The sequence below is a fragment of the Prinia subflava genome, chromosome 17 (assembly GCF_021018805.1).
Source record: "Prinia subflava isolate CZ2003 ecotype Zambia chromosome 17, Cam_Psub_1.2, whole genome shotgun sequence".
NCBI classification, from domain to species: domain Eukaryota; kingdom Metazoa; phylum Chordata; class Aves; order Passeriformes; family Cisticolidae; genus Prinia; species Prinia subflava.
This window is the reverse complement of record NC_086263.1, coordinates 15,085,923-15,113,843: the sequence shown is the minus strand read 5'-3', so window position 1 is coordinate 15,113,843 and position 27,921 is coordinate 15,085,923. Positions and strand designations below refer to the sequence as shown.

General features: G+C 60.1%; 4 protein-coding genes across 7 annotated transcripts; 2 read left to right on the top strand and 2 right to left on the bottom strand.

Moving 5' to 3' along the window:
* Nucleotides 1–41: 41 nt before the first annotated feature.
* Nucleotides 42–1,865, bottom strand: NDUFB10 (NADH:ubiquinone oxidoreductase subunit B10). The gene is made up of 4 exons (XM_063414123.1): nucleotides 1,664–1,865; nucleotides 789–927; nucleotides 365–504; nucleotides 42–235 (listed from the first exon to the last, which is right to left on the bottom strand). The coding sequence occupies exons 1-4, from the start codon at nucleotides 1,809–1,811 to the stop codon at nucleotides 132–134; spliced, it is 531 nt and encodes a 176-aa protein (XP_063270193.1). The 5' UTR covers nucleotides 1,812–1,865; the 3' UTR covers nucleotides 42–131.
* Nucleotides 1,866–2,724: 859 nt separating this feature from the next.
* On the top strand, nucleotides 2,725–10,620 carry RPL3L (ribosomal protein L3 like). The gene is made up of 10 exons (XM_063414356.1): nucleotides 2,725–2,772; nucleotides 3,770–3,962; nucleotides 4,281–4,449; nucleotides 5,548–5,683; nucleotides 6,404–6,590; nucleotides 7,771–7,931; nucleotides 8,183–8,284; nucleotides 8,365–8,460; nucleotides 9,011–9,130; nucleotides 10,297–10,620. The coding sequence occupies exons 1-10, from the start codon at nucleotides 2,770–2,772 to the stop codon at nucleotides 10,351–10,353; spliced, it is 1,224 nt and encodes a 407-aa protein (XP_063270426.1). The 5' UTR covers nucleotides 2,725–2,769; the 3' UTR covers nucleotides 10,354–10,620.
* Nucleotides 10,621–10,860: 240 nt separating this feature from the next.
* Nucleotides 10,861–20,575, bottom strand: LOC134559525 (testis-expressed protein 2-like). Of its 4 annotated transcripts, none has more exons than XM_063414353.1 (13): nucleotides 20,117–20,575; nucleotides 17,493–17,665; nucleotides 15,258–16,138; nucleotides 14,956–15,156; nucleotides 14,576–14,876; nucleotides 13,946–14,166; nucleotides 13,619–13,843; nucleotides 13,431–13,530; nucleotides 13,142–13,274; nucleotides 12,904–13,041; nucleotides 12,476–12,688; nucleotides 12,067–12,187; nucleotides 10,864–11,400 (listed from the first exon to the last, which is right to left on the bottom strand). In XM_063414353.1, the coding sequence occupies exons 3-13, from the start codon at nucleotides 16,125–16,127 to the stop codon at nucleotides 11,275–11,277; spliced, it is 2,649 nt and encodes an 882-aa protein (XP_063270423.1). In that variant the 5' UTR covers nucleotides 16,128–16,138; nucleotides 17,493–17,665; nucleotides 20,117–20,575; the 3' UTR covers nucleotides 10,864–11,274. The 4 variants fall into 4 exon arrangements, with proteins under 4 accessions (XP_063270421.1, XP_063270423.1, XP_063270425.1 ...); XM_063414355.1 differs by having other exon boundaries at nucleotides 10,867–11,400; nucleotides 13,619–13,750; XM_063414354.1 differs by having other exon boundaries at nucleotides 10,869–11,400; nucleotides 13,619–13,777.
* Nucleotides 20,576–20,781: 206 nt separating this feature from the next.
* On the top strand, nucleotides 20,782–22,668 carry MSRB1 (methionine sulfoxide reductase B1). Its single transcript, XM_063414458.1, has 4 exons — nucleotides 20,782–20,930; nucleotides 21,531–21,673; nucleotides 21,780–21,894; nucleotides 22,378–22,668. The coding sequence occupies exons 1-4, from the start codon at nucleotides 20,816–20,818 to the stop codon at nucleotides 22,407–22,409; spliced, it is 405 nt and encodes a 134-aa protein (XP_063270528.1). The 5' UTR covers nucleotides 20,782–20,815; the 3' UTR covers nucleotides 22,410–22,668.
* The last annotated feature ends 5,253 nt before the right edge of the window (nucleotides 22,669–27,921 follow it).

Here is a 27,921-nt window from a genome sequence, read left to right as displayed (position 1 = left end):
GCTGAGGGCTTGCAGAGCTCCTCAAAGAACGAATGCAGATCCCAGGTATACAGATGTGTTTATTGTGGAGGCCACGGGCACCAGTGACCAACATGCACTTGGATACCAGCACCATGGAGGGAGGAACTGTTCTAGCTCTCCTGCTTCTCTTGTGCTGCTTTCCTCTCCTCCATCATCCTGTGCTTCTGCTTCATCAGGCATGTCCGTGCATTCCCATGGAAACCCAGATCACCGTCTGAAAAGGAAAGGAGATGCCTGAGCAGTGCCTCCCCCAAGCCTGTGTTCATGAGGAGTGTGGGATGTGGTTTCAGAGCCCCTCCCCTGGGTTCAGAACCCTTTCCCTGTGTGCTGCTGCCACACTCACATCTGTCCTGGTAGGCCTTGGTGACCTGTGCCAGCAGCTCCATCTCCTTGGCACAGTTCTGGAACTGGTTGGGCCCCTCCCTCTGCTTGCACGCAGCCATCCTTTCCCGGACTATCTCCACAATTTCCTGATCAACCATCCTGCGGGAAAGAGGGTGAGGAATAAAACAGCAGCCATGAGATCACAGAAAAGCTGAACTCAGGGGTGAGGGTACCCTGTGGAATGTCAGCTCTGGAATTTTCAGCATCCTGGTCCCCAGTGCCACCATGCCCAGATTTGCTGCAGGGACAGCAGAACGCTGATGTCTGATGGGGTGGGCTGGAGGTGCTGCCTCAGCACCCCAGCATCCACCAAAACGCTGCAGGTCCCAGAGCTGTGTGCTCTGCTGTGACCTGGCCTGGGGACAGTCCAGGGGCAGCCATACCTGTCCCTCCTCCACTGAGCCTCGGCCTCATAGTAGCACAGGTAGTCACCCTCCAGGCACTCGCTCAGGTCAGGCACACGGCGGAACTTCTGGTGGTAGTAGTAGAACTTGTTCTTGCTCTGCAGCCGCTCGATCAGCTCTGCAGGGACAGCCCGGTCACACACCCCGCGCCCAGCTCCGAGGGGCAGCACAGCCCCAGCGCTGGCACTGCCTGGTGCCCCCTTCCTGGCAGCAGCAGTGGGTCCATTACTGTGCCCAGCTCATGCCCTGCTGAGTGTCTGTCCCTCCTGTGCTGTGTCCCATGTCCTGTCCACACTGTGTTTCTGTGTCCCTGTATCCTCTGCAGCTCTCCCAGTGTCTGAGCTGTCCCGTGTCCTGATGTCCCTGTATCTGTCCCAGTGTCTCATGTCCCTGTCCCACTGTCAATAGTGTGTTCATATCTGTGTCCCATGTTCCCATGTCTGTGCAGTGTCCCATGTCCCTGTGTCTGTCCTACTATCCACGCTGTGTTCTTGTCTATTCCATGTCCTTGTGTCCATGCTGTGTTCCACTGTGTCCCCTGTCCATGCCTGCCCGTGTCTGTGTTGTGTCTCATGTCCCTGTGTCTGTCCCTCTGTCCACGCCGTGTATCTGTGCCCCATGTCCCTGTGTCCATGCTGTGTTCTTGTCAATGTCCCACGTCCCCGTGTCCCAGTGTCCTGTCCCTCTGCCCGTGTCCCTGTGTCCTTGCGTGTGCCCTTTGCCTGTCCAGGTGCCCGTGTCCTCACGCCTTTGCCCCGTGCCCCGCTGTGCCCATCCCGGTGTCCCCGCGTCGCTGCTCAGCTCCCCCAGGGAGGGGACGGGGATACGGGGGAAGGGTCTCGTCCCGCCGGTACCTCGGACGAAGGTGACGGGCGTGTCGAAGACATAGCTGAAGGCGCTCTGGAAGTAGTTGACGGGGTTGGGCACCGACGTGGTCCTCTCGGAGACGGGGGTGCGGGTCGGCGGGACCTTGTACGCCTCCCACTCGTGATCCTCCGGCATCGCTGCGGCGGCGGCGAAAGATGGCGGCGACCCCGGCGGGGGCGGGACGGCGGGAATATGGCGGCGGCCCCGAGGGGCCGGGCGCGGGAATATGGCGGCGCCCCGGGGCACGCCGGGAGTTGTAGTCCTCGTGTGGCTCCTCCGTGAGGGGACCCGGGACGAGCCGGGCTGGGAGAGCCCCGGTGTGTCCCGTCCGTGCCACCTCCCTGCTCAGCGGGGCCATCAGCACGGCACAGGACCGTGAGCAGAGGGCTTTGGGACAGCCGCGGTGGGGGACGCTCCACACCCTCTGTGGGTTCTCTGCTCGGCTGCTGCACAGGGATAAAGTCCTGCCTCATGTCCAGGTGGAGCCTCCTGGGATCAGTTCCTGCCCGCTGCTCTGGTGCCATTGCTGGGTCCCCAAAGCAGAGCCTGGTCCCTGCTCGGAGCCCTCCCTGCACACAGGGACACGCAGGGCTGAGGGTCCCTCTCGGCTGTGGAAGGTGCCCCTGCCCATCATGGCAGGAGTTGCGAATGGATGATATTTAATTGTCCCTTCCAATCCAAACTGTTCTGTGATTCCCATATGCATTGTCTCGATCCCTTTTCCAGTCAGAATCACAAAGCCTGGGCTGACAAAGAGGTTTTCAGTCTGTGCTGGGGTACCTGGTGCAGGTGTTCACAGCCCTGGGTGTGTGGTACCCCTTTTGGAAACTGCCCTAATTCAGAAACTGCCCTAATTCCTGCCATTGGCATTAGACTTGTTCAGGAGGGAGAAGCGTAAGCTGAGCCAGCAGCAATTGACCTTTATCACACCACAACTGTTGTGTCCAACCTGCCAGGAATGAAATGAATATCGCAGCGGGTGAAGCGAGCGGCTAAATTTGTGTCTTCAGACCCATACCCATCTTAAGTATTAATCTGGGGAGGCACTTCCCGACAGCCTCTCTCTGCTGCTGCCCGGGGCTGAAGACGTCCCATGGTTGGTACAGCTCTGCTGGAGTTGCTTTGGTGCGAGGCTCAGCGAGCAGGGCTGGGTTTTTCTCCTGCTGGTGCCGCTGGAACGGGGGCAGAATCCTCAGAGTTCCACTCAGGCTGGGAAATGAGCTTGGTGGAAAGCACAGCCGGGCTGTGCTGGGACTGAGCTGGCGAGGAAGGAGCTGCAGTGGGTGCAGGACTAACGCTTCGCTGCTTGTGCTTGAGGTTTATGTATTTATCTCTTCTCATCTGGCTTTCAAGGTGCCTTTAGAACCTGTGCATGTTCCTGTTACCCATTCCTTTGGGCATCCTTTCCCCTGTTTTCCTGATCCTTGGCTGTGCTTGTTTTGTGCCACTTGCCTTGATGACACAAAACCCAGGAATTCCAAGCAGGCCTTTGTAGTGCTACAAGATACAAAATAAATTGTTATAATTAAGAGCACAGAAGGACGGACCTAATAAAGAATGTATTTCTCCTTCAAAGTTCTTCAGAAGAAACTAAAGGAGGGAGATCATGTTAAGTTTTTTATTTAAGTGGCATAATTTTTCCAGAAATTTAGTAAATTCACACTGACAGAGAATAGATTTAGAGTGGGTATTAGGAAGAAATCGTTTCCCTGTGAGGGTGGGCAGGCCCTGGCACAGGGTGCCCAGAGAAGCTGTGGCTGCTCCATCCCTGGAAGTGTCCAAGGCCAGCTTGGATGGGGCTTGGAGCCACCTGGGACAGTGGAAGGTGTCCCTGCCATGGCAGGGGTGGCACTGGATGGGCTTTAAGGTCCCTCCCACCCAAACCATCCCAGTATTCCATGCCATTTTTCCATGTACATGACAGAAGCTTGAACAAAATCCTGCACTGTTACGACTCAGTGAAGAGCCCAGAATCCCTGTGACATTCCCATCTGAAACGGGCGGGATTTTTGTTGTGTTTTTGTTGTGTTTCCCTTGAGCCCATTTTCCGGGGGGCTGCGAGTGAAGCCCCCCTTGCTCGTTGCTCTCCGCAGTCCCACCGCAAGTTCTCCGCTCCCAGGCACGGCCACCTGGGCTTCCTGCCCCACAAGCGGAGCCGCCGGCACCGCGGGAAGGTGAAGGCCTGGCCCAAGGATGACCCCAGCAAACCAGTGCACCTGACAGCTTTCCTGGGCTACAAGGCGGGCATGACCCACACCGTGCGCGAGGTGCACCGGCCCGGCCTCAGTAAGGCTTGGCTGCGGGGGCCACGTCCGCCAGGGAAAGGAGGGAATGGGCTCCTTGGGAAAGGCTCTTTATGGAAAGGGGTGGTGGAGCCCGCAGCTCCAGGTTAAATCCTGATCTTGGATGGTCAAAGGCCACCTCAGCACGGGGCTGAGTGTGAGGGTTCCACTCACCATGGGGATGGTGAGTGGTGGTTTGGGAGGTGGGAAGGCTGGGGCTGGAGTGTGACCTTTCCCTCAGCACTCTGTGACAGCGGGAATCCTCCAGGGAATGCCTGATCCCAGAGGATGCCGGGCACCGCTTCCCTTTGCTGCCTTGCAGAGATCTCCAAGCGGGAGGAAGTGGAGGCCGTGACCATCATCGAGACCCCCCCAATGGTGGTGGTGGGGGTCGTGGGCTACATCGAGACACCCAAGGGCTTGAGGAATTTCAAGACGGTTTTTGCCGAGCATATCAGCGATGAGTGCCGGCGGCGCTTCTACAAGAACTGGTACGTGCTCCTGGAAAGGCTCATCAAACACTGGAACTGCCCTGGGAAGTTTGGAGGCACCACCCTGCAGGGGTCCAAGGGACAACTGGCTGTGGCATTCAGTGCTCTGGGCTGGGTGACAAGGTGTGGATCGGTCACAGGTTGGACTCGATGATCTTGGAGGGCTTTTCCAACCTCGTCCTGGGGGGCTGCCTGGGAGGGATCTCTGGCAGGAATTCCACAGGCTCTCCGGGATGCCCAAACAGCTCAGCTTCTGTGGAGTGAAACTGCTGCCTGTTTAGTCATGCACAGGGACACTGCAAACAGCACGATGCTGGGGGAGCTGCGTTTGCATATGTAAATTTATTCTAATAGGCGAACCAAGTTAGCTCTCTCCGCAATATCGTGTGGCAGGTTCCTTTTCCCTCGGGTAGCTCGGGCTCGTCAGCTCCCCAGTTAACTGGAATGCTCGAGCTGGAGCGAAACCAGATTTGCCAGGGGGGAAATTGATGCAGAATGTGGCCCCCGGCCCTCATAAATATCAACAACCCTCAGCAGAGAGGGAAGTGGAAACACGAATTTCCCAGCTGTAGGAATTGTGTCTCCTGTAACAGTGCCATGGAGAGCCACCCACCACATCTCTGATCCCTGTGTTCTCCTGTCAGCCCTTTCACGGCTCATTCTCTTCCCACCCAAAGCCCTTGACAGTCAGCTGAGGCTCAGGTATCCACAGGTACCGGGGAGGTGCCTCTGTGATTTCCTGGCTGCAGGAATCTCCTGTAACAGTGCCATGGAGAGCCACCCACCACAAGCCTCTGATCCCTGCTTCCTCCTGCCTCTGATTTTGCGCCTGTGTTTTGATGGTGCTGAGTCAGGCAGTGAGAGACAACTGCATTCCTCATGCAGAGAGGTTTGAATTACCCTTGAAGAAGCCCTTTTCACGGCTCATTATCCACTTCCCTCTTCCCACCTCAAGGTCCTGACAGCCAGGTGAGGCTCAGGTATCCACAGGTTCCTTGTGGCTCCGAGGAGGTGGCTGGCAAGGTGACCCGTCCCCTCTCTGCACTGTCAGAAGCCCTTTATCAGCTCTGATGGATGTTAAAACACTCCTGTCCTTAGGCACAAGAGCAAGAAGAAGGCGTTCACCAAGTACTGCAAGAAATGGCAGGATGAGGCTGGGAAAAGGCAGTTGGAGAAGGATTTTACAGCCATGAAGAAGTACTGCAAGGTCATCCGTGTCATTATGCACACACAGGTCAGAGCCTCCCCCCGGCATGGACAGGGGGCTCAGGGTTTTCCTCAGCTCTGAAGGGCCTGGAAATGGGATCAGGGGGTGTTTTGGTGGGGTCACAGAGGCTGAGAGAGCAGAGGGTGTGAGATGAATGGTGGGAGGTGCTGGCTGACCTTTCCAGCTGCCTCCTGATCTCCCAGTGCCCTCCCAGAGCTTCCTGCTCCAGGGTTGCCCTGGGGGCTGTGGTTGGGAACCCTGGGGAGCCCCCACATCCCGATGGGAGCCCACACACCCCGTGGAGGAGAGCAGAGCCTGGGCAGGTCCTGAGTCCTGTGTCAACAAGGGACCTTGGGCCTCATGATCACCTCAAATTAGCAACTGGTGTCAAATGTTTTGGGCAAAAATAACCCCACGGGCAGGCACAATTTTGCCAGATGCTGATTGCTGGATACACAGGGGCCCATTTTAATGCTGATCCCTGGAGTTAAGGGCTGCTTTGGAGTCTGAGGGAGAGCTAAGTTGGCTCAAGGCCAGACAAGGTCTCTGGGCTCGAGGACAAGGATCTGGTTCTATAAAATCGCAAATATAAGGAGCTGCTGACCCAGGGTTGCTGTGGAAGGGGATGACTTTAGCAGAGAGGTGAAGCAGTGTCTCCATCACTAATTGTGGGTGACCCAGCCCTCTGCACCCTCCTGTCTGTGGGGTGAGGGCCCACGTGTCACCCTAAAGCACTGTGTGCTGCAGATGAGGCTGCTCCCACTGAGGCAGAAGAAGGCCCACATCATGGAGATCCAGCTGAACGGGGGCACGGTGGCTGAGAAGGTCGACTGGGTGCGGGAGAGGCTGGAGAAGCAGATCTCTGTGCACAGTGTGTTCAGCCAGAACGAGATGATCGATGTCATCGGCGTGACCAAGGGGCACGGGATGAAAGGTGCAGGGCTTTGGGGCTGTCCCTCTCACATGGCTCTGCCCATCATGTGGTTTTGGGGTAGAAGAGTGTTAACCATCCTGAGAACCCCCAACTTTGTGTAGAGGGAGTAGCAAAGAGCCCCAGGATCTTAAGCATGACATCCAGTTCTGCTGAGCAGGGCTCAGTTTCCTTAATCTCAGGGATTCCAGCAAGGGAAAAATTCAGTGGGGTCATTTTTTATGTAGATACAAAAGAGCTGACAAAGTAAATTTGGTGGAAAGGCCAGTGAAAGCTGTGTTGACTGTTGTGCCCAGAGGCCTCCCAGGAGGCTCAGAGGCACCATCAGTACATAAAGCAACCAGGTCTAATGGGAGGTGTCCCTGCTCGTGGCAGGGGTTGGAACTGGATGGTCTTTATGGTCCCTTCCAATCCAAACCATTCTGTGATGGTGGGAATGTCTCACAAAACCCACACGTGCAGGCGTGTGGGCATGGGACACCTCCCAGTCTGATCAGGGGCATGGGAAGAGAGAACAGCTCCTGATCTCCTCCCAGCACGGCCTCTGAGAACTGCAGGAGAATGATGGGACTGTCCCTCAGGAGAGCAATGGAATTGTCCCTCAGGAGCGCAGTGGGACTGTCCCTCAGGAGAGCAATGGAATTGTCCCTCAGGAGAGCAGTGGGACTGTCCCTCAGGAGAGCCATGGGACTGTCCCTCAGGAGAGCCATGGGACTGTCCCTCAGGAGAGCAATGGGACTGTCCCTCAGGAGAGCAATGGGACTGTCCCTCAGGAGAGCAGTGGGACTGTCCCTCAGGAAAGCCATGGAATTGTCCCTCAGGAGAGCCATGGGACTGTCCCTCAGGAGAGCCATGGGACTGTCCCTCAGGAGAGCAATGGAATTGTCCCTCAGGAGAGCAGTGGGACTGTCCCTCAGGAGAGCAATGGAATTGTCCCTCAGGAGAGCAGTGGGACTGTCCCTCAGGAAAGCCATGGAATTGTTCCTCAGGAGAGCAATGGGACTGTCCCTCAGGAGAGCACTGGGACTGTCCCTTGGGAGACCCATGGGACTGACCCTTAGGAGACCCATGGGACTGTCCCTCAGGAGAGCAATGGGACTGACCCTTAGGAGAGCAGTGGGACTGTCCTTCCCCAGCCCCAGCCCCTCCCTGCTGACCCTGCCCGCTGTTCCCACCCTCCCAGGGGTGACCAGCCGCTGGCACACCAAGAAGCTGCCCAGGAAGACGCACAAGGGCCTGCGGAAGGTGGCCTGCATCGGGGCCTGGCACCCGGCCCGCGTGGGCTACTCCATCGCCAGGGCTGGCCAGAAGGGCTACCACCATCGCACCGAGATCAACAAGAAGGTATGGCCCAGGGGCCTCCCTCAGGCCTCCCATCCTGTCACCATCCTCCTCCCCACAGCTCCCTGCATCCTCCCGCATGTTTCCCTGGACATCTCCATGTTTTCCTGGTGCTTTTCTGCTGCTTTCCCGTGTGGTCCCAAGAGGGCACACCTTGGTGAAAACCGCGTGATTCTGTGGGGGATTGTGTCACCCTGAAAGCTCCTCAGCAAGGGGCAGGAGAGTCTCCCTCTCCCCTGCCTGTCTGTTCCCAGATTTACCGCATTGGCCACGGGATCCATGTGGAGGACGGCAAAGTGGTGAGGAACAACGCCTCGACACACTACGATATCACCGAGAAAACCATCACGCCTCTGGTGAGGGCTGGCAGGGCTGGGACCCTCCTGACGCCCCCAGCCAGCCCTCCTGCCCGCCAACCCCTCTGCTCTCCCCACAGGGAGGTTTCCCTCACTACGGGGAGGTCAACAACGACTTCCTCATGCTGAAGGGCTGCGTGGTGGGCACCAGGAAGCGCGTGCTCACCCTGCGCAAGGTGAGGGCTCCAGGCTGGGCTGCAGCTCCCCAGGAACACATTCCCCACATGGAGAACCCTCCAAACGCTGGGCAGGTCCTTGGGGCTGTGTCACACATGAGTGCTGAGGCCTTGGGCAGGTGGATGGAGCTGGAGAGCTTCAGAGCTCTGTGGGCTGTGGTTCGTTTCAGAAATTAATCCTTGGGTTGTCACAGAAAGGGGGTTGGGCATTGGAATGGGCTGCCCAGGGATGTGGTGGTGGAGCCAGTGGTGTTTAAGGGACAGGGTGGATGTGGCACTCAGTGCCATGGTCTGGGTGACAAGGGGGTGTCATGTCACAGGGTGGACTTGGTGATCTCAGAGGTCTTTTCCAGCCTAGCTGATTCTGTGATTCTGTGCAATGCTGAGCAAAGAGCAGCTCTGCAAGCTCTCCACCACCTGAGCACCAGGGTGTTGCTCTGAGAACGCAGATTTTGGAGGAGATATTTGTTTAGAGGATATTCCAGCCCTGCGACCAGCTCTCCTGACTTTCTGTGAGGATTCTCCTGATGCTGTGACTGTTCTTTCCCAGTCCCTCCTGGTGCACACGAGCCGCCGGGCCCATGAAGCCATCGAGCTCAAATTCATCGACACCACTTCCAAATTCGGCCACGGCCGCTTCCAGACAGCTCAGGAAAAGAGAGCTTTCATGGTGAGTTCCTCAGGCTGCCCCCAGCTCATCGTGGGGCCACAGCAACTCACTGACTCCAGCCAAGCATCTTCCAGGTGTCCATGGGCAGGGAGGCAGGACTGGATGGGTTTTGTGTCCCTTCCAACCCAAACCATTCCAGGATTCCATGATTCCATGATCCTGTGATCTGGCAGAATGTTTGAGACTGTCTTGCCTAAAGGCAGCCATGAATTCAGTTCACACAGCAGAAATGATGCTAAGGAGGAACAGGATGATTGTGTGAGTGATCCAAGACGACTCAACCCACAAATAAAAGACCATATGAGCAACCAGTTCCCATTCACCACGGGAAGTTTTAAACAAGCAGTTAACTTGGCAGGCACTGTCTTGGCCATATGGTCCCTTTCACTTGGAATTGTGCACTGCTTTGATTTGTTTGGAATGATTTATAGCTTTAATGTTCTTAGAGGAAAAAGTTTGGGTCAAATTGAGATGCAAATTTGTCGTGCTTTTGTCAGAAGCTTTCAAGAAGGCCAAGCAGTGTATTTTTCTTAAATCCAGGGCAAAAACCAAAAATTATATAATCCAAACACAGCAGTTTCCTGAATAGTTTTGCAGCCTTCACCAGGCTGGTGCTAGTCTGAGTCTGAAGTGGAGGAAGCACTGAGTAAACCAGGAGAGGGAGAAGGAGAAGGGAAAGAAACAACTGCCTGAGTCCCACACAGATGTAAACTGGGTCTGGATCTGGCCTGCCAGCCAGAAATGCCATGTGAAGCTGGCTAAGCCTCCTTAGTGCTGGCAGGGGGATTGGTCAGGCACTGCCTTTGCAGAGCTCTTTAGAGGTTAAGCTGATTTCCTTCAGCTCAGTGTCAGGAGCCTGTCGTGTCACTGCCAGCCCTGAGCTGCTGTGACGAGGAGCTCGGTGACAGGAGGAGGTCTGACACGGGTGCAGCTCTTTTCTTTGCCATTTTGCCCCATGGATTCTGTGGTAAATCACCACATTTGTCTGAAAGTTGAGGGACATAAGTAATTCCTGCCACCTGCTCCCACAGGATTGATTTGCTGTGGGATAACCCCATTTTTCAGCTGCTGGCAGAGCTGCATTTCTGGTCAGCACAGCTCAGACACAGCCACGAAGGCCAGTTCTGTGTTCCTAAATCCAAACTCTCATCTCTGCTCTTTTCCAGGGCCCCCAGAAGAAACATCTGGTGAAGGAGAAGTCAGGCGTGAAGGAAGAGCTCTAAGGATGGAGATCCAAGGCTGCCTGGCTGCAATAAAGGGGCTCCAAGCCACGCCTGCTCCCTCTCTCCTTCTAGAGGGGTGTCTTGCCTGTTTTTGGGCTCCTCAGCAGGTGGGGATGGCAAAAGTGGCATTTGGGACTGGCCCACATGGACAGGGACTAGCTGGGACAGCCAAGGGCCTGCTCTGCCCTCTGGATCCTCCCTTTCCTTTGCCCAGTGAATTTTTTCCACTCACCCAAATCACCACGAAGAGCAGAGCACATACCAGCATCATTTCCATGGGGAATACAAGGCCTCCCATGAGCTGCCTCTGCCCAGGCTCCCTGACTGTCCCCTCAGTGCCTCCCACACACCTCCAGCACTGCCTTTGCCAAGCTGAGGGTGCAGCCTGGGGGCTGCTCCCTGCTCAAAGCCCCTGATCCTGGCTGGAATCCTCAGCAGAGGTGGGATTTTTGTGCAACAAGAGGGCTGCTAGGCAGGGCTGGGCAGCAATGGATTTATTCTCTTGGGATCCTTTCCCACCCGTGCTTTCCTTGCAGCCCAGCTGCCTGCGGGGAGGGGGGGATACCCCAGAGCTGGGAACTTTGGATCAGCGATGATCCCAACTCCTCCGGTGCTGTGATCCAGGTGTCCTGCACCCTCTTTGGGAACCAGCCAGTGGGAAGCCCAGCCCTCCACTGTCCAGAGCTGCCTGCTTGACCAGGAGTCCTGGCAACGTGGCCATGGAGTTCCCGGGTCTCCAGCAGCCTGGTTGTGCCCTGAACGTGTGCTTGCAGGATTTGAGGAGGCTCATCTGCAGAAGCAGAGGATGAGGATGAACCCAGGCACAGCCCTGGGTGCAGTCAGTGGCCAGGCCCCGGCTGTCCCCGTGTCCCAGCGAGGTCCCTGAGCTCTGGGCAGTGTCCCTGCCCCTGGGGTTGTGCTTCAGAGCCTCCTGTCCCCCTTGGCTGGCGGGTCCCGGGGCAGTCCCGTGCTGGGTGGCCAAGGATCCAGGCCAGAGCGCATGATGGGGATGATGAGATCGTCCATGTTCGGCATCACCAGAATTTTCTGCAAAGAGGGATCCAGAATGGCAAATCAGTGGGTCTGAGCACCACGAGGGCACTGCCTGGAGGTGGCTCAGCAGGAGCCATGCCCAGGTCAGAGACCGGGGCTGGGAACTGGGGGTCCTGGGCCCCCACCCCTGCAGCAGCAGCCCCAGGAGGGTCCCAGCTCTGGGTTATCAGGGTGGGGACAAGCAGGAACCTCTGTGGCTGCAGGAGTGGTCACAGCAGAGGGGAGGGACCAGCATTTTGAAGCCATCCAAAGGGGTGGTTTTTGAGAGGCCCTAAATATCTGTGGGGACATTTCTGTTCTTTGAGCAGAGGTGAGAGGCTGGACACAAACCCTTGGAAAGGCAAATCTCCCAAACATCCCCAGACCAGAATGGACAGGTGGATTCAGCCCTCCTCGAGGGTGTCTGCCTGGGACTGCCTGGCACCCCAAACCACCCCTGCTTGGGCCAGGGCTGCAAATAATGGGAGGAAATCACTTTTCTTCAGCCCTTGAGCTCATTACTTGGGTTCTGTGTCTTTACTGTTCCAAGCTGGCCAGACCAGACCAGGTGATGGCTTTTTGCAGAAGCAACAGGCCCGAGCTGAGGCTGACTCTATCCGATGGCAGCAATGCCCAAGCCTCAGCAGGGTTTGCTGAGCCCCTGAACAACATCCCAGGCACCTGGAATTCGTGCTTCAGCTTCCTCTCGATCCACTCGGTGACGTGCAGGAATGTCACCTCCCGCTCGCCCAGCTTGGGGCGCACCTTCAGCTCCAGCCGTGGGGGCACTCGGAAGCTGTACCTGTGTGGGGAGGGAAAAGGGGCAGAAAGCATCACCTGGCGAAGATGTGGCACAACCCAGGCAGCCCCACTGCTGGCTTTGAGGGAGGAGGTGACAGCTCAGGGTTCCCAGATCTGTGTTGGCCTGGGTGCAGACTCAGAGAAATGAGCCTGAGGTCTGGGAGCCCCTTTGGGGACTGGCCTGGGTTTGCTGGTGCCCAAGATGAGCCCAAAGCCCTGGAGTGGCTCCCTGCAGTCAGCAAGGGCAGCTGGAGCAGGATGTGCCCATGGGGGGAAGGAGAGCTGGTACCAGACACGGTCGGTCGGTGGCGGGGGGATGTTCACGGCCAGGGTTCCTGCCAGCTCCTGCACCTCCACCGTCAGCAGCAGCGGCGTGTTGGAAACCTCCTCCATCTTCTTCTTGATAAACTCATTCTCCGTGGCCTTCTGGAAGTACTTGGACTTGGCAATCTTATCCACGAAGCGCAGGATCTTCCGGCTTGTGCTGTTGCCGCTGACATGGCTAAGGCAAGAGGGGCCCCAGCTCAGCCCTGCTGGGGTTTGGGGTCCCCCAGCCCTCTGCACCCTACAGGGACAGAGTCCCCTCTGAAAGCTGCCACCATGTGCTGTGTGTGTCCTGCTGGGGACAGGTCCCCGTGCCCCTGTGCTGATGTGACACTGTGTGTCCCCAGCCCCTCCCCGTGCCCCCCATGGCACAGACCCCCAGCACCCCCTTACCCCTCGGTGCCAGGCGGGGGGAGCCGCTCCCCCGGGGCTCCCAGGGGCTCTGCAGGGGTGACATCTTCCTCGTCGGAGGAGCCGGCGCTGGACGACTCCGCGTCGCTGTCTGCCAGCAGGATCAGCCGTGGCCGGGCCCTGCGAGCCCCACGAGATCACGGCAGGCTCTGGGGACAGCGGCCTCGCCTCACTGGGGCGGGAGGAGCAGGAGGAGCCCGTCCATGGACAGAGCCCTTACCCCTCTCTGCCTGCCTCTGCAGGGCCGCTCTCCTCCGCAGAGCTCTCCTTCCCCAGCTTGCTGAGGTTCATCTTCGTCTCCAGCGTCATCTGCAAGGAGCCGCTGTAGGTGACCTCCATGTCCACCCAGAGCCCTGCCAGGGAGAGGGACAGGGCGAGATCAGGTCAGCACCAGAGCCCAGAGCTGCTGTGCCCTGCCAAACCCTCCCAGCTGTGGGGACTGGGCTGGCAGCTCCTAAAGCTGTCCTGGAGCCAGCACTGGGGTCCCTGTCCCTCCGTGGGGCTCTTACCTCGCTCATTGATGGTGGGGTTGGAGGCACTGAGCACCGAGGGGATGGATGTGCCCATGTCCAGCTCTGTCAGCGCCAGCTCGTTCATGAAATACGGGAGCTGATGGAGGGAAACCCCCATGGGGGACAGTCACCACTCACCTTGGGAACAGAGCCCCCCTGAGCGACCTGATGCTCCCGCCTCTCACCTTGATCTTGCTCAGCTTCTTCTGGATCTTGTTGGACACCTGCTCTGCCCAGTACTGCTCCCGCAGGAAGTCCCAGAAGATGCGCCCCACCAGCGCGTTCATCCAGGCCATGCTGGCCGTGTCCTCGCTGAGCTGTGGGGGGACAGCAGCCGCCAGCCCCTGCAGCCAGGTGGCCCCGTCAGCAGTGGGACCTGCTGTCCTGTGCTCCCCTGCCCCAGGGCTTGGCTGCTCAAACAAAGCACAGGCTGGAAGCGGCTCCCCGCGGGCTCCATCAGCCTCTGCTTGGTGCTCGAGTCCCTCTCCCCGTGCTGGGTTTGTGCCACTCACCTTTGTGGGCGTGGGGCTGCCCAGAGCCCCGTGAGAGGGGCTCTGCTCCGGGCTGGGTGCCCCCTGTGCTGGCACGAATCGGGCCATGTAGGTGCTGTAATCCAGGTAAATCTCCTCAGAGCTTCCCGACACATCCTTGGCTGGATCCGTGGACGGGATGTCCTCAGCACTGCCCCCGCTGCTGCTGCTGCTGCCGCTGCTCTGCGGAGACGATCCCAAGCCTGGGGATGTGGAATCACAGAATCCTTTAGCTTGGAAAGCCCCTCTGATGTCATCAATCCAACCCTTCCCCAGCACCGCCCAGGCCAGCACTAACCCGTGTCCCCAAGTGCCACATCCACACGGCTTTAACTCCCTCCAGGGGTGGGCACTGCACCCCTGCCCTGGGCAGCTGTGCCAGGCCTGGACAGCCCTTTCTGTGAAGGAATTGTTCCTAATATCCAGCCTGTTTGGTCAGGATGGCATCGGGGGTGACAATGATGCCAGTGACATGCCACCCACCCTGTGCTGACAAGATGAACCCTCTTGGCTACACTTTGGGCTCCCCCATGTCCCTCCATGCTCATTGCTGCCCACCAAGGAATTGTGTTTCTGGATCAGCCCTGCCTCAGAGCAGAGGCCGCCCCTCACCTGCCCTGGTGTCACCGTGGCTGCTGGGTGTCCCACGGGAGGCTTGCACGAGGTGCTGGTACCACTCCTCCTTCTCCCGCCCCGTCCGCCCGAACAGGTACAGGCACCTGTCCCTGCAGTCCCCTGGGACGTCCTGCCCGGACAGCGGCACCTTCCTGGGCCCCTCATCCCCCTGCAGCTCCGCGTCGGGCTCCTCCCTGCTCCGGCCCTCTCCCTCCGCCGCCTCGGGGAGGAGCACACAGATGGGATATTTCTTGTTCCACGTCCGCTTTCGGGCCAGGCTGGGGGGGCACAGGAACACCTGCAGCACCGAGAGCGGGGTGAGGCCGGGCCGGGCGCGGGGGGTCCCCGTGGGAGGCTCCTGGGCACCCCAGGCTCACCTTGGCGTCGGTCAGGTCGTAGCAGCGATGGCTCACGAACACGGCATCCAGGATCTCCTCCTCAAAGGTGGCTCGGCGCGGGATGTTGCTCTTGGGGTAGGACAGCTTGAGGGTGGCCCCGTCCAGCACGGCCAGCACCGAGTGCGTGAGCGACGGGTGGAACAGCTCGGGGTCGTACGCGTGCAGCTGGTTCATCCAGCCCTGGAAAGGGGGGAGAGGGAGCCGCCTGCCTGCCGCCCACCACGGGCACCTCCAGCCCCGGGACCCCCTCAGCGCCTCATCCCGGCGCACCCCTCTCCTACCTGGAGATGGGGGCTGTCCCGCGGCTCCCCCGGGAGCAGCTTGGGGCGCAGGCGGCCCCACGGGCCCCGAGCGGCCGGCGGAGCCTTGGACACCAGCAGGAGGACGGCGAGGAAGCCCAGCAGCAGCCCGCAGAGCAGCCCCACGCAGAGCCCGGCGGCGTAGGGCGGCAGCGGCAGCACCAGGTAGCCGTAGGCGAGCAGGGCCACTGCGGCGAGCGCCCTGCCCGGCACGGAGCCCCCGGGCCGCGGCGGCGGCGGCTCCTCGGGCGGCGGGAGCGTGGGTTCCGTGTCCCTCTGTGCCACCTCCACCACCTGGATCACGTCCCCGTAGGAGCAGATCTCGTAGCGGCAGTTCAGGGTGGGCTCCCAGGGCGTCCAGTCCCGCACCCGGCGGCCGCCGGCGCCGCGGCTGCCCCCGGGGCTGCCCCCCGGCTCCCTGGCGCGGCCCGTGGGGCTGCTCTCCTCGGCCATCAGGCGGCTCAGGCGGCTCAGCGGCTCCTGCACGGCCTCCGACAGCCGCCTCCTCGTGTCCTCCAGCCTGGCGTCGCGCAGCCGGAGCAGCGCGGCTCGGCTCTCCGACGGGGACACGCTGGGCGACGGCGGAGCCGTGCGCGACTTGGCCGGGCTCAGGCGGGGCTGCGGGGCCCGCGGGAGGTCGGCCAGGAGCATCCCCCCGGGCTGGGGCGAGGGGGGACGCCTCGTGTCCCCGTCCGCCGTGGGAAGGAGCCCGCAGCCGTCCCGGCCGCCGCCGTCCTCCCGGGTGTGCGGCGTCGGTGCCTCGATGTCCCCACGCCGAGGTGAGCCCGGGGATGGTGCCAGGGCTGGAGAGGCGTCTGCTGCCAGCGCAGCCTGGTCTGCCATGGCTCGCATCGCCGACGGCGCTGCCGGGGGACAGGGGAGCCGCTGTCAGAACTGGAAGAGCCCCGTGTCACCTCGGGGCACGGAACATCCCTGCTCTGCTCCTGCATGCCCGCGGGCATCTCCGGGGACCCTCACCGGGCTGGGCGCCTTCCAGCCGTGAGCTCAAAGGCTGCGTGTGGCAAACCGCCTGTCTGATGAGGATAAACCTCAGCCAGGCAATTAGCGATGAGAGCCCGGAGCCGGCAGCCAGGGCTGCAGCCAGCCAGAGGGGGGTTTCCACACCAGCCTATCCCACTGCTCCCAGTGCGAGCGCTGGGGCTGCGAGCAGGGATGCCAGGCCAGCGGGCAGGACTCCCTGACTCCTCTAAAACTTCATGGTTTGGCCTCTGTTTCAAGCACTGCATGGATCCAAAATGGAGCCAGCCCGAGCTGCAGCCCCAGAGCAGCTTGGGGACGCTCTGTAAGCACAGTCAGCAATCTCCGGCTTTACTGGGGGTGGGGGGACGAAAGTTTTTCTAACACGAAGTTTCCATTGTCCTGAGGGGGTCCCTGGGAGTGAAGTGCTGTCCTGTCCCCAGCAGCCACCAGCACCGCTCATTGCTGCCCTCCTGCCACAGCCACGGGCTGACCTGCTCTGGGCCGTGCCCCTGCGTGATTTTGGGAGGGAGAAGGGATCTGCAGGACGGGCTCTGCAGGGCCACCGCGGTGCTGAGTCAGCTCCAGCAGGTCCGGGGAGTGCTCAGCCCCTCCCTGGCCTCTTCCCCTCGCAGCAGCCCTGCAGCAGCGGCAGGAATGCATCCCAGGGACCCTGGGGCTGCCTCACGCTCGCACCGTGCCGCCCTGGATCTTCAAAGCTCCTCAGTGCCAGGAACTAATTACAGGCTGTGCCGCAGCTGCCTCCAGCCCCCTTTATATAATCTCAGCTCTTGCTTTGCTTCTCCTTTACAGGAGCCACTTGTTAACCCCAAACCATCCGCGGGTGAATGTCCCGGTGGTCCCAGCTCCCGGCACAGCCTGGCTGGTGCTGTCCAGCCCATGGGCACGGCTGTGGCACTGCTGGCACCACCAGCACCTGTTTGGCACAAACAGCCAAACGAGGAGTGAGCAGAGCGAAATGAGCAGTGGAGCTGAGCCCGAGAGGGGACCTGCCCTAGGGGAAGGTGTCCCTGTCCACGGCAGGGGTGGTCTTTAAGGTCCCTTCCAGCCCAAAGCATTCCATGATTCTGTGATTCCAAGAGATCCCCGCCCTGATGCCGCAGGGCCCTGCCCACCTCCCACCCCAGCACTGCAGCCCGGACACCCCCTGCCCTCACCATGCCCCACATCACAGCCCTCCCAGTATCCCCAGTACTGCCCATCACCCCTGGTTCCTACCAGAACGCCCCTGGGCTGGTCCGGGGAGGGTCCTGCCCTGTCCCTGCTGCGTGTCCCTGCCAGGTCAGGGGGACACTGCTGTCACCCCAGGCTGGGCTCGGTGCTCCCTGTGCTCCACTCCACCGTGCCCAGCTCTCCGCTCCCACCGCTCCCGTACTCGTGGGTTTTAAAAGCTAAAAAAAAAAAAAAAAAAAGGAAAAAAAGAAGGCATAAAAAAGAAGTCTGTTTCCTGAGAGACCATTAGCACGGTGGAAGACAGAGATAATAATAGCCTGGGTTTGTATGGGAGTTCTCCTCTGGCAGGGACGGCGAGTACAGCGGGGGCTACGCTGCTGCTGCTGCAGCCACCCCTGGGAAGGGTGGGGGGCAGCAGGACAGACCCCACTGGGTGCCCTGGCTGGACCAGCAGCACCCCAAAAGGGAGGTGCAGCCCTGGGGCAGGCTGTGCTGCTGGCTCAAGCTTCAGAGGGTCAACACTGAGTGTGGTGACCCCCCTCCCAGCCTGCGGCTCGTTCCCAGCCTGTGGCTCTGCAGGATCAGGGGAGATATTTTTGCTCTTGACAGGATGAATTGGACATGAAGGTTCTTACAGTTGTTTCCATGGGGGCAGCTGGGTGGGTTCGGTGGGGCCATGGGGCAGTGGGGATGGTGAGGGCTTTGGAGGTGCCAGCAAACAGCTCTCAGGGGTGATCCACCTCTTCCAGGACATCCCTGACAAGGATTTGGGCTGAGTGGGACGTCTGCTGAGGAGCAGGACAGTCACATCTCTGCAGGGCAGGGACACAAGACCCCTAAGGACGGTGTCCCCCCTCGCTGTGTGTGGACACACCAAAGCCATGACCATCCGTGAGCCTCTCCTCTGGATTCCAGCTCCAAAATTCCGCTCCTTGCTCCCGGCTTCGGTTCAAATTCAGGTCTTGACATGATCTGACAGAGACAAGCTGTGACCCAGCTTGGGCTGGTGTCCTGGAGTGTCTCCCCCTAAAGCACTCCCTTCACACGGCCACGGCAGCAGAGGTGGCACGGCACAGCCTGGCACAGAGCTCCCGGGTGGGCACAGCCCGCCTGGTGTTTGCTTTGGTTGTAGAATCAGGGAGTTAATTGAAATATCAACTTCATTAACTTCCCTCAGTCCTCCGTGGTTAATTAGGGTGGCAGTGGCGCTGCTGGCAGGGACGTGGCACCACAGCAGCGCTTTCCTCACCCAGCCAAAGGAGCTGGAAATCCCTCTCTAATTATCTGCACAAAGCACCGTGACAGAACCCGGCTGTGATGCCGTCCCTGGAGCGCTCTGCATTATCCCGAGGTCAGAGAGCACCAGGGTGGCTTTGAGGGAATTCTGCAAGCTCAGAATGTAACTCTGGCCAACGGGCTGGGCAGTGTGGGATCCCAGCTCCATCCTCTGCTCCCACTCCCACATCACATCGCTGCTCCTCGGGGGTTTTGCTGGTGGATACTGGAGTGGGTTTCGTGCTGCTGGGGGAGCAAGGAGCCAGGTGGGCTTTGGAATGCCTGCAGCAGGATGCTGAGACCTGGCCAGCCCCAGGCCCCACTCCCAAAGCCTCTACAGCAGCCTGTGCATCCCTGGGCTGGAGCCCAGCCCTGCCTCTCTGTGGACTCTGCTTCACTCCCGTGTCTCAGCCATTCCCAACCCAGCCACTTCCAACATCCATCCCGTTCACACCAGCACAGGAATCGCAGGGAGCAGCAGTTATCCAATGGATGATGCTGCTGAGACCTTCTGGCTGCTGCAGCTCCTTCCACCGCCTGGAAATCCACAGCCCTAAGGTGTGCGGGGCCCTGGAGTCTATTTGGAGCTCTCCCTGACATTCCGCTCCTCTGATCTCGGTGGATCTTACGGGAGGCGCTTTCCAAGCAGCGCTTCCCCCTCCCTCCCTCGCGGCCGTCCCCGGCTCCCCGCGCCCCGCCGTGCCGAGCCCCTTCCTCCCCCTGCCCGCGCTCCTGCCCCGAGCCGTCAATCCCCGGGGCTGCCGCGGGAGCTCAGCCCGCCCGGGATGAAGCCTGACCTAATTCAAAGCGGCAGCATCCAGAGGGCAGCGGCCCCGCGCCAGGACCCCGCAGCCCCGGGCGAGCTCCGGCCCGCCGGACGCGTCCCTTGGCGTTTGGGAGCGGGGATCCATCGCTGAGGGGCCAGGGCAGCAGAGCCAGACCCCAGCTTGTGTCCAAAGGGCACCAGATTTTTTTCGTCTTGCACCATTTCCAGCAGAGCCTAAGCCCGGGGACTCATCCGAGAGGTTTTGGATAAACTCCACAAGAAGGGATTTGTGGTGCTGATTTTCGGGAGGAGAAGGAAGCCGCAGCAGCTCGGCCCCTTTGGAGCCTGGCCAGGTTCACCTTCAGAGCCCTCACCTTCCACACGCCGGGCTGGCTCCTCCTCTCCGGGACCCCCCGCGCCCACGACGGGCCCGCTCAGACCCGCACCCTCCGTGGGAGGGTCCCCACGGGTGACCCCGGCCGGGGCAGGCTGGTCCCTGCTGTGCCCGCGCCCGCCCCACCCTCAGAGCCCTGGCAGCGCCTGAGGGACCCCCAGCCCCCCAACCCTGCTGGGGAAACCGGGGCTGCCCGGCCCCGCCGCCCGCCCCGGGGCCCCGCAGCGCCGGTACCTGCGGCAGGCGGGGGCCCGGGAGCCGGGAGGGCTCGGTCGGTGCCGGTGATGGAGAAGGACGAGCGGTGCCGGGAATCGGAGCGGTCCCGGTGCCGGGGGAGGACAACGTGGGGGTCAGTCCCGGTGCCGAGGGGACCGGACCTTGTGCCGGGGAAGAGCAGCCGGTGCCGGTGTCGGTGCCGGTGGAGGCCGGTCGGTCCTGCTGCCGGGATCCAAGGACTGATGCCGGTGCCGGGATAGCAGGGCCGGAGCGGTGCCGGTTCCGGCGGTGAAGAGCCGGTACCGGAGGCTCCGTGGCGGTGCCGCTGCCGGTTGCAGATGCCCAGAGCCGGGCCGGCTCCCGCCCCGCTCGCACCGGCGGTGCCGGAGCATCCGCAGCCCCGAGCCGGCTCCGCGCCCCGCCCCGCGCCCCCCCGCACCCCCGCCGGGGCTGCCCCTCGCTCCGCCACCGCCCCGGGAGGCCGCGCGGGGGCTGGGCCGGGGGTTCCCGGGGATGGAGGGGGGTTCGGAGCGGAGCCCCCCCGGTACCGGGACCCCCCCGGTACCGCCGGGCCCGCAGCGCCCTCTGCGGGCGGGGGCGGGGCCGCGGGGCGGGACCGGAGGAGTGACCGAGGGAGGGACACGGGGGTGGCCCGGCGGAGGGAGGGGACATGGGGATGGCCCGGCGGAGGGAGGGGACACGGGGGTGGCCCGGTGGATGGGCGTGGCGGGAGGCTCGGCCGGGCCAGCGGAACGGGCCGGGGCGGCGGGCGCAGCCATGTCCTTCTGCTCCTTCCTGGGGGGAGAGGTGTTCAAGGACCACTTCCAGCCGGGTGAGGGCTCCCCGAGGGCTCCGAGGGTGCGGCCGGGGGGATCCCCAGCGGGGCGGGCGGGGGGTGTCACCCGGCAAGGCGGAACCCCCCGGGTGAGCGGTTCAGGGGGGGTCGGGGGGGTTGTCCTTCTGCGGAGCGTCCTCCAGCCGTGGGGCCGAGTGGGGGTCCCCCCTCTGCGGTCCTTGTTGGGGTCCTCCCAACGGGGTGGGGGAATCCCTCCCGATGCGGAGGGGGGTCCCGATAAGGACTCGGGGTTTCGGTCCCTATCGGAGCCCTGGGGGGCGATCCTGCCCTGCGGGAACCCCCATGGGGAACGGGGGTCCTGCCTGGCCCGGGGGGTGCCGCGGGCTCCGGCAGCCGCGGCTGGCAGCGACCCACGTGGGCAAAGTCCCGCGGGTGTGTCCCGTGTCACCGCACTGTCCCCTGCCCTGTCCCCTGCCCTGTCCCCTGCTGTCCCCTGCCCTGACCCCTGCCCTGTCCCCTGCTGTCCCCCGCGCTGTCCTCCGCTGTCCCCTGCTGTCCCCTGCCCTGTCCCCTGCTGTCCCCTGTCCTGTCCCCCGCTGTCCCCCGCGCTGACCCCTCTGGGGCCGCCCTCCCCAGGGATTTACGTGTGTGCCAAGTGTGGCCATGAGCTGTTCTCCAGCCGGGCCAAGTACGAGCATTCGTCGCCGTGGCCGGCCTTCACCGAGACCCTGCGCGGGGACAGCGTGGCCAAACGTGAGGAGCGCCCGGGGGCATTGAAGGTGCGGTCCTGAACCCTCGGGGTGTTCCCAAAATCCACCCCCGGGCTTGTGTTCCACGGGCCCCTGAAAAGCCACATCGCTGCCAACCCCCCCCTTGCTCCTCCAGGTGACCTGTGGCAAGTGTGGCAACGGGCTGGGCCACGAGTTCCTCAACGACGGCCCCAAGAAGGGCCAGTCCCGCTTCTGAATATTCAGCAGCTCGCTGAAGTTCGTCCCGAAAGGTACGGGCTGTGCTTGGCAGCTGTCCCAGCCCCGGGAGGGGTTTTGGGGCACGCTGTGTGCGCTGCACTGCTTTCGGCAGGGCGGCCCTGGCCGTGCTGATAACGCCGGCTCGTGGAGCTGCTCATGGATAAATCAGGCTCAGGCTGCTCTGCTCGAGGCTCCCCAGCCTCCTGCTGGAGCTCCACGGGTCTCTGGGGGTTTGGGGGGTGCCTGAGTTTTGGGGAGTTTCTCTGGGGGTGTGAAGCGAGGGCAGGGAGCCTCTGAGGGGTTTGCTGGTCACTCCCTGGGGATGTTGTCAAAGAAAAGGCTGTGGAGGAAAGGCCTCAGGAGCCAAATTCCAGGCAGCACCACGGCCAGGAGCTGCTGTCCTGCTTGTCAGGCTCTGCTAGTGGGGATGTTGTGTAGCAAAACTCGCAAATAAAAAGGGCTGGTTGTTCTGGAGGACAAAACACAAACCCTGATTGTTCCTTCCCCGTTTTTAGGTAAAGCTGACAGCGACCTGAAGGAGAAGTAAGCGAGCTGCTGTACCTGGCACTGCCCTGGGCTGATCCTGCCTTCACTCCTTGGGATGCACTGTCCTGCCAAGGGGCTCCACAGCAGGAGGAAACCCAAGGAAGCTCCTGGTTCGAGTTTTCCCCTGATTTCCTGGTCACAGTTTCATTCCCTGATTTCCCTGTCAGGGTTTCATTCCCTGATTTCCCCGTCATGGTTTCCCCCTGATTTCCCTGTCACAGTTTCATTCCCTGATTCCCTGTCAGGGTTTCATTCCCTGATTTCCCTGTCACGGTTTCATTCCCTTGATTTCCCTGTCAGGGTTTCATCCCTTGATTTCCCTGTCAGGGTTTTATTCCCTGATTTCCCTGTTAGGGTTTTATTCCCTTGATTTCCCTGTCACGGTTTCATTCCCTGATTTCCCTGTCAGGGTTTTATTCCCTTGATTTCCCTGTCACGGTTTCATTCCCTGATTTCCCTGTCAGGGTTTTATTCCCTTGATTTCCCTGTCACGGTTTCATTCCCTGATTTCCCTGTCAGGGTTTTATTCCCTTGATTTCCCTGTCACGGTTTCATTCCCTGATTTCCCTGTCAGGGTTTTATTCCCTTGATTTCCCTGTCACGGTTTCATTCCCTGATTTCCCTGTCACAGTTTCATTCCCTGATTTCCCTGTCACAGTTTTATTCCCTGATTTCCCTGTCAGGGTTTCATTTCCTGATTTCCCAGTCAGGGTTCCCCCTGTTTTCCCTGTTCCAGTTCCCCTCAGTTTCTCTGTCACAGTTCCCCCCTGGTTTCCCGGTTCTCTCCTGGTTTCCCCGGTCCAGTTCCTCCTTGGGGCTGTTCCAGCTCCATCCAAGGAGCTCCTGTGCCTGCGCTGAGCTCTGGGGAGCTCTCAGCTTGCTGCTGACAGTGTCCAGACCCCAGGCAGGCCCTGATGCAATCCAGGGTGGCTCCCTGGCAGGGAGTAAGGCAGGATTAGCCGAGCTCAAGGCCCGGGTTAATCCTGGAGCTATTCCGGGCTGGGATCATGGTATGAACTGCCCTATATAAACCCCTCCAGGGTGCTGGGGCAAGGATGTTTTATGGTCCCACTGGGCAGCATCCAGGTGTTTTCCCCCTCTGCCCCCCTGCACACGGCAGAGGCGGTTCCACATCGGCATCCCGGGCTCTGCCTGGCCTTACCCTGACTCAGCACTGTGCAATAAATCCCAGGGGTGCCACACTGATCCTCCTTAATTCAGCACCTGGCTCGTGGCCTTCCCTCCCTGCCCCAGCAGCCAAATCCTCCTCTGGAATGGGTACACGAGGACCTTTAAAGAGGGGGAGGGCTGTTTGGAGGTGCAGCACTCGGGGATGTGTTGGGGGCTTTTCTCTCCACGTGTTTTGCCTCAGTCTCATGGATCCGAGGGCACTAGGGGAAGTTTGCCACGCCAGCTCACTGCCTGGAGCTCACTGCTGGTCCTGTACCTCTCCATGCTGAAAATAAAGCACTGATTCACTGTGTTGGAGTGTTAGACACGCTGGGAATGGCATCCCACTGCCGTGGGTTCCTCCTCTGCTCTCCTCTGCTGGGGGGTGGGATGTGTGGGGTTTTACCTGGAATCTCTTCCCGTTTCCCCAGGTTTTGCCATGGGAAAAGGGGTTGCTGATGCATTGGAGGCCTCTGGGCATTCCCAGAGCCAAAGCTCCACTGGGAAGGTTTCCTTTTCACACCACTTAGCACTTTTTCCCAAATGAGGTCGGTTTTAGCCTGTTCCAAGTGTGTTCTTGGTACTTCCTGGGCTGTCAGGATTTTCTGGGCACAGGCTGCTGCGTTTCTCACCAGAACTTCCCCACACAAAGCTGCCTGCAGGACTGGAAGCCTCAACCCTCAGCCTCACACGGGATCTTCACCCCACTGGAGCTGGATCCCAAATCCCTGGAGCCTGGAGGCTCGAGCTGGGCTTTGCCAGACTCCAGTTCCCTGCTCCAAGGGGGTGAAGTCCTCTCTGGAACTCAGGAGCCAGTGCCAGCCCTCCCCCCACTGCCCTCAGCTCAGGTCAACCTCCAGCTCTAATTATTCACCAGGTTCCAGTCTGAAGGTCCAATCTGCCTTTTGACTGATTAATCCTTGGGTTTGGGATATTCAGGGGAAATTCCTCCCTGGGAGGGTGGGCAGGCCCTGGCACAGATTCCCAGAGCAGCTGTGGCTGCCCCTGGATCCCTGGCAGGGCCCAAGGCCAGGCTGGACAGGGCCTGGAGCAGCCTGGGACAGGGGAAGGTGTCCCTGCCCATGGCAGGGATGGCACTGGGTGGGCTTTGAGGTCCCTCCCCACCCAAACCACTCCAGGATTCTCCCAGGCCAGGTGACATCCACGTGAGCCCTGGAGGTGTGGAAGGAAGGAAGGGATTTTTGGGGTGGTTTCCCCTGAGATGCTGCAGTGGGAGGAAACCTTGGGAGTGCCAGGGGCAAGGGGATGGCAGAGCTTCCTCCTCCCTGTGGTGGGCAGTGTGTGCCAGGGGGATCCAGCCAGGTTTCCAGCAGCCCGTGCCAGGGGGATCCAGCCGGGATTCCTCCGTTCCAGCGGACCCAGCCGGGATTCCACGCTGCCTTGCAGTTTGTGGATGCGGGCACGGGAGGGTGCAAGTGCCTTTCCTAACCCTTCCAGGAGGGAAGAGAAGGAAGAGGATGCTCCTGTGGGATCCCCTGAATCCACCCCTGCAGCGACAAGGAAACATCCCGGGCGCCAACCCCCGGGGATGGATTAAATAAGGGTGGGACGTTTTCATGGAAATCTGGCTGGAGATGGGATTTTAGCAGGAATATTAAAGACCTGAGGGTGGAGAGGTCCAGGCAGCGCCTGGTGCTGAGGATTCAGGATGCAATCCCGCAGGATGGATCCCATCCCACCCCACCCCGTCTCCCCGAGCTCCCTCAGCCCTGGGCACCACACGGTCCCTCCCCGGACCCCGGGGCTCTCGGAATTCTGCTCTTCCCTCCCTCCCTCCGTGGCCGGGCATTCCCCTCTGCCATTCCTCCTCATTTAATTATCCCACTAATGACAATTCTGCCTTAACGAGAGGATTTTGCTTCGTCGGGAGCAGCGGCCCCAGCCCGGCTTTAACGATGCAAATTAAATTACGTCTCCAGGCTGACACAAACTTCCCTGATTGTTTAAGAAATCATTCATTTCCTCCCCCGTAGCCTCCAGCTGACCTCCCTTTTGAGTTTTGTCATTTTTTTCCCCGCATGCCACGCACGGGACCTGCCCCTGACCCTCCCCGGGATGGCTCCAGCCGCCGGCAAAGCATCCAGAGCCCTCCAAGATTTAGATTAATTCTCTAATAAGACAACAAGCCCTATAGAAATTATGTTATCCAAGGAAAAGGAAAATGACCCGGAGGCACTCGGAAGCTCTAATTACCGCTGTTCCTTGGAGCCAGTGCCCGGCTGCTCCTGCTCCTCCTGCACCCCTGGAATTCTCAGTCGTGTTTCCAGTGGCTGCCCAGCATCACAGGGATGGCTCCTCTTATATTGGTGTAATTTTATTTAATTTTATCCTTTGATCCACAGTTTTTCCCACTCTGAAAGCCCAAGGCCCCAGAGCAGCATTTTGGGGGTTACACATCCCTCGGGACAGGGTCAGAGCTTGGTTTGGGATGCTCTGGCACCCCAAACCCCACCAAACGTTGCCTTCACCCCAAGCTTCATCCCTTTGGTGGCCTTTGGCATCAGTTTGCTTCAAAGGGATTATTTGGGTTCTTTTTGGGGCTGTGAAAATGCAGGTTTTGTGCTAATTACAGGAAATAAAGGGATGGAAATTTTAAAAAATCCTACCCCATCATGATTTCCTGGGGTTGGCAGGAGGAGAGGAGCCTCCCATCACCTCCCCTGCTCCATGCCAGACCTCACCTGTCCCCCAGCACCTCCAGCTTGGAGGAAATCCAAGGCTTATTCTAGTTCACTCACCCAGGACAGCTTCCTCTCCCTGTCCCAGACCCCACCTCTCGCTGGCACGGCTGATCCCATTCCCTAAATTTGGTTAATCCGACGGAACCTCCCGGAGCCACAAGGTGGGGAAATTTGTTTTCGGTTTGTGGTGTGTGCTAATTGAAGAGATAATGACTGGAGGCATCCAGAGCCAGTCTGAGCACGCCGGAAAAATGTTTAGCCCAAGGAAAATTTTAATCCTTTCCCCCACCCCCCCTCTTCCCTCGCTGTTGAGATCTGACTTTTTAAGGTAATTAGCGAGGGTTTAGTTGTTATTCAGTCATACTTAGACACTTGCTTTGGGGTCTTATCTGCTGCTCCCAAGTGAGCATCGCCTGTAATCAGGAGCTTCATTTTTGATGTGGGAAATGCCTGTCCCAGGCGTGTCCCTGCACCAGGGCAGCACACGGGAGGCTTGGATGGGAGCAGAGGAACCTTTCCCTCCTGGGAGAGGCTGCAAAGCCCTGGAACTGCTGGTGGGGTCACCAGCCCTGGGGGAGTCTGAGAACGTGTGGATGTGGTTTAGTGGGGACCGTGGTGGTGCTGCTGGTTGGGCTTGATGAGCCCAAAGGTCTTTTTGAGCCCTGAAGCCCTGCCTGGAGAGCCCTGTCTGCCACAGGCTCCCTCCCCATCCCAAGAGCATCCCAAGTTCTTGAGGGTGCCTTCCTTGTGGGCTCCCAGGGTGTGGCTGGGGTGGGACTGATCCTCCGTGCCAGGGGACAGAGCCAGCGTGGGAATGTCACAGCTCTGCTGCCCTGCCCTGCTCCAGCGTGGAGCTGGGTGACCCCAAACCACATCACCCCCAGGCCCTGGGCAAGGCTGCACCAGGGAAGAGGTTCCAGGCTGTGCCAGCACCAGTCCAGCCCTGAAAGCATCAATCCAGCCCTGCCAGGATCAGTCCAGCCCTGCCAGGATCAGTCCAGCCCTGCCAGGATCAGTCTGGCCCTGCGAGCACCAGGTCAGACCTGTGCCAGCACCAGTCCAGCCCTGCCAGCACCAGTCCAGCCCCCAGCACTGCTCCAGCCCCACACCAGCATCACCCCAGCCCTGTGAGCATCAGTCCAGCGCTCCCAGCAGCATCCCAGCCCTCCCAGCACTGCTCCAGCCCTTCACCAGCATCACCCCAGCCCTGGGGCTGCTCCCGTGGCCACCCCAGCGTGCCACCACCCCAAAACCCCCGTGGTGGAGGGCGAGGCTCTCTCCCCACGTGGCTGCTCGTTCAAACGATCCTCTCACTGTCTGCGGTAATGATTTGTTGCTTGTAAAGCCGCCGTGATTAACTACAGTTTAGCCTCCTGGTTTCATGTCTTATCATGTTTCATCTCACACAAAAGACATTTACAGTCTATTTTCAACTTCAAAGCGAATGCTTCTTGCGTGACCATTAGGGCAGGCAAATATTTAAGCAGAACCTGTATGGCATTAGTGTCTCTTGATGTTCCCTGCTGAGTGAGGATGGATGGCTGCCCCAAAAGGCAGCTTTTTCCTATTGTTTTATGCACCAGTGATTAATATTTCATGTTCCCACTGTTACAGATTTGCTGGCTGGCACTGGCCTGCCCT